Source organism: Danio aesculapii, chromosome 4 (assembly GCF_903798145.1).
Source record: "Danio aesculapii chromosome 4, fDanAes4.1, whole genome shotgun sequence".
NCBI lineage: Eukaryota > Metazoa > Chordata > Actinopteri > Cypriniformes > Danionidae > Danio > Danio aesculapii.
Window position 1 is genome coordinate 1,326,398 of NC_079438.1, and position 4,961 is coordinate 1,331,358.

Below are 4,961 nucleotides of genomic sequence, written 5' to 3' on the forward strand. Positions count from 1 at the left end.
ATAAATAAATAAAATAAATGAATGAATGAATGAATGAATAAAATAAAATAAAATAAAATAAAATTGAATGAATGAATAAATGAATAAAATAAAATAAAATAAAATAAAATAAATAAATGAATGAATGAATGAATGAATGAATAAAATAAAATAAATAAATAAATAAATAAATAAATAAATAAATAAATAAAATAAATAAATAAATAAACAAATAAATAAAATAAATAAATAAATATATAAATAAAAAAATAAATAAATAAATAAATAAATAAATAAATAAATAAAGCTGTGTAAGAATCATATACCACATAAACACACACATAAACGTGTAATTTTTCATAGCTAAATATACACTTTTTACGTTAACGTTTCTACATCTTACATTAACATTTAAGTTAATCTTACAAACTAAGAATTCATTGTTTTTAATGAATGAATAAATATTTGATGATTTCTTTAAATTTGAGTCAACCATGTAAGACTTACGCATTTTAATAACAATTATTTTTTTAGTTAAAAACTTCAATTCAATTCACCTTTATTTGTAAAGCGCTTTTACACTGTAGATTGTGTCATAGTGAATTGAAACAGTGTAGTTCAGTTCAGGGTGGTTTAATATTCACTACTACAGTCCCGAGCCATGAAGGCCAGTTCAACATTGCAACATTGTATTTTATACATATCATACTACATAATTTTACCATGCTTACACCCTTAAATATACACTCAATAAATGACTTTTGCTGCTTGTTCAAATTACTTATTTAAAATGAGCTGAAATAACATGATACTTACGTTTATTCGTTTTATTGGTTTGTTTTATGTTCAATCCACTTAAATTTGTAAAAATGCTTTAAGTTAACTTAACCGTTTCGTGTTGGGACAACACAATTGTGTGGAAAGATACAGTAAAATAACAGTGTTGGGTTTGTTACTTTGAAAAAGGTGTTCATTATTAGGTGCTAATTACTGTACATCATTAAAATAATACTCGTAGTTATTTTGTCTGAAAAGTAACTTAATTATTGAGCTAACACCACACTCTATAGGCAACACAGGGTTGTTTAAAGCCAAAATGGGTAAAATATGGACTAACCTAAACATTGGGTTAAAGCTGGTCCTTAAATTAATTTAAAAATGAACCCCATAGTTGATTTAGTCAGTATTACACCTAGAATTGGGTTGAAATAATCTAGCATTACAATACTTTGAGCATACAATACTTACGATGAACGAAGGGAAGGATAGAGTGTCTCTCTCTCTCTCTCTCTCTCTCTCTCTCTCTCTCTCTCTCTCTCTCTCTCTCTCTCTCTCTCTCTCTCAAAGCGAAACGATTCGAATCATTGATTCATTTGCCTGATGCTCGACTGGGGACTGCTGGAGAATTTTACTACATTTACACTTTACAGCTAGTTAAACACTGTCGTTTATCATCATTCCCTTATATCTTTTCCATATAATGAAAGTCATTCGAGCCGAGTTACATCTCCACGCTCTGCGAAACGACTCATTCAAAAGAGTCTATTCAAGAGAACCGATTCGCATGTGAATCGCTTAAGTACTTACACTCAGTACGCACACACATTTACCAGAGTGAAGAGAGGATGCTCGGATTATGATAGCGTACGTTTTATGCAGAACCACCGCACGGAAAAGAAAAGGAGTGTGGATACACGAGGAGCTTTCGCTTTTGAAATCTGCGTGTGTTTTATTAACGAATGTTTAATGGCTTGGAAATGGAGATAGCTTTGGTGAGTTTTGAAAAGCGCGGAGATGGAGGCAGTGACGGGGAAAGCTACCAGAACCAAAACTCACTGGATCATCCGCGACTGGTCCACAACAAAGAAGTGTACCCGAGAAGTCCACAGCAGAGCTCGTGGAAAATGAACGACATGAACAGCACGATCATGGGCTCCACCGAGAACACGGTGGATTATTACAGTCCCCATTTGTTTGATGAGGACATCCTGGACATGGATTTGGACCACGAGAACAACGAGCGAGTTCTGATCAACATCGCCGGACTGAGGTTCGAGACCCAGCTGGGCACTTTGAACCAGTTTCCCGACACCTTACTGGGAGATCCAGACAAGAGGATAAAGTATTTCGACCCTCTCAGGAACGAGTATTTCTTTGATCGCAACAGACCGAGTTTTGACGGGATTCTCTATTTCTATCAGTCTGGCGGCAAAATCCGCCGACCTGTTAACGTGTCTATTGACGTGTTCGCCGACGAAATCCGCTTTTACCAGCTGGGAGAGGAGGCGATGGACCGTTTCCGTGAGGATGAGGGTTTTATCAAGGAGGAGGAGAAGCCGTTGCCTCAGAATGAGTTTCAGAAACAGGTATGGCTCATTTTTGAGTACCCCGAAAGTTCTAGTCCCGCGCGAGGCATCGCTATCGTCTCCGTCATTGTCATCACCATCTCCATCATCACTTTCTGTTTGGAAACTTTACCCGAGTTTCGCGACGAGCGGGAACTTCCGGTGACCAGCCGCGCGGTTAACGGCACTCAGGAGCGCCCGTCGCTCACCTTCACTGACCCCTTCTTTATTATCGAAACCACCTGCGTGATTTGGTTCACCTTCGAGCTCTTCGTGCGCTTCTTCGCCTGTCCCAGTAAGTCCGAGTTCTCCAAAACCATCATGAACATCATCGACATCATGTCCATTATGCCTTACTTCATCACTGTGGGCACTGAGCTGGCGGAGCAGCAGGGCCAGGAGCACAATAATGGCCAGCAGGCCATGTCACTAGCCATACTGCGGGTCATCCGTTTAGTCCGGGTGTTTCGTATTTTTAAGCTCTCCAGACACTCCAAAGGGCTTCAGATCTTGGGTCAGACTCTGAAAGCCAGCATGCGGGAGCTGGGCCTCTTGATCTTCTTTCTGTTCATCGGTGTTATTCTGTTCTCCAGCGCCGTCTTCTTCGCTGAGGCGGACGAACCCGAGTCGCACTTCTCAAGCATCCCTGATGCCTTCTGGTGGGCTGTGGTTACCATGACAACCGTCGGGTATGGAGACATGAGGCCGGTGACTGTGGGGGGGAAAATAGTAGGCTCTCTCTGTGCCATCGCCGGGGTTTTGACCATCGCGCTACCGGTGCCGGTCATTGTGTCTAACTTCAATTATTTCTACCACAGAGAAACTGATCAAGATCAGGCGTCTCTCAGAGACGAACCCAACAACGGCGGCACCTCAAACCAGTGTGATGATCTTCATGGCTTGCGGAAATCATCTAAAGACGTCGAACACAACGAGGACTCAAACATGCCTGTCGAGAAGAGCAACACGAAAGCTAACAGCAGAATGGATATTAAACGCTCCCTCTATACGTTTTGTTTGGACACCAGAGAAACGGACCTCTAGTGTGTCCACCTCCACCCCTTTGCACTAGCAGTGCCCAGCACTGCTTCCCATTTCAGCTATTTCTATCTCAGGGAGACTGAACACGAGGAGGCACCTCTCAGCGGTGGCCCATGTGAACTGGAGAGGAAATCTTCAGCAGACACATTCGAGAAGATGATGTTAAATGCAAGTCCATCCACTCTCTACTATGCTAATCGATGCGCAAGGATCGTCATCCTGCTGAAATCCTGGAACTTTTTTTAAATGCGTAATAATCCATCGACCTCTTGGGCGTCAGCAGATCTCCTGCAGTATGATTTGCTGTTCAAAACGAAACACAAAGTAATGAAAGAAGTAAATCTGAGAGGGATTAAGAGGATAGTTCACCCAAATCTGAAAACTCTGCATGAATACTGAATGAATATTCAACCCGTTGGGGTTTCTTTCTTCTGTTGAACACTAGAGAAGATAGTCTGACTTGTTTCTCCTGCTATGGATATCAACAGTTGGTCTTCTTTAGTGTTCAACAGAAAAAAAGAAACCCATAAAGGATTGAAAGCACTCGAGGAAGAGTAAATATTGAGTAAAATTAAATTTTTGTGTGAACTACCCCTTGAAGAACTGCTGGGATGTTTTGAAATCAGATCACAGGCCTTAACACGTTCACCACCCTTTTTTTTATTGTACATAGTTGACTCCATCCTGAGGGAAAAGCCAAAATAGTTTCGTTTTCTTTTAAGGACACACTGTTCAAAACACATGTACATATATATATTTTTTTGTAAAGTTAATCGTTTGGTGTTTAGGGTCTTGATACTTCTCTCAATGTTAGTCTACAACACTGTCTATGTGAAGTTTGTGGCTATCGGTATCATTCGATTACTCCATATTATCAATATATATTCATATCTTCCACTTTAATTTGGAAACCTGCTGGCGAATGAAATGGAAGAAGCACTTTAAGGAAACGGACAACTTTAATGTGTTTTGCTGCTGAATTCGCGACGATAAAAGCCTTGTCGACTCGATTCCCGAAGGTTGGTGTGAGATGGATTCGAGCAGAAACTATTGTGTACAGGAGAAAGCACAACAAACGGCTAAACCCTGAAAACCGCAGACGGAGGACAACTCCCAGCGATCCAGTCATCCGTTCTCATGTAAGGTCAGTCCGCTTCTTAATTCTTTACTTTTTCACAGTGTGTTTTTTGTCTTGGATTTGATTTTTGTTCATGTTCATTTAACCCTAATAGACAGGGTGTGGGTTACAGGGCGTTTAATTAACCCTTGTGTGCTGTTTAGGATGTTTTCAACCACTCTAGGGTGATTCTGAGGCTTAATTTGGCCACAGCTTTCTCTGTATTTCAGCAAACAGAATAATTTTTGGTCACAAATTCTATTTTGACACATATTTTGGGAAAATTCTTCAAAGTAGTATGTAAATAAAACACTCTGGGCAAATGTACTACCCTTTCATTATGTTGGGGGCTGTTTTTGCCCCATAGACTTCCATTATAATGACATTTTTTAATTTCAAAGTCATGATGGAATATAATCATGCATTCTTGATTGTTGGTGGTTTTCCCTGTTGGGATGGGATACTTTTACGAATGTTTA

General features: G+C 39.8%; 1 protein-coding gene across 1 annotated transcript; it reads left to right on the forward strand.

The window, feature by feature from the left end:
- The first annotated feature begins 1,718 nt into the window (after window positions 1-1,718).
- Window positions 1,719-3,368, forward strand: LOC130222736 (potassium voltage-gated channel subfamily A member 1). Its single transcript, XM_056455265.1, has one exon. It carries the CDS (start codon window positions 1,719-1,721, stop codon window positions 3,366-3,368), a length of 1,650 nt encoding a protein of 549 aa, XP_056311240.1.
- The last annotated feature ends 1,593 nt before the right edge of the window (window positions 3,369-4,961 follow it).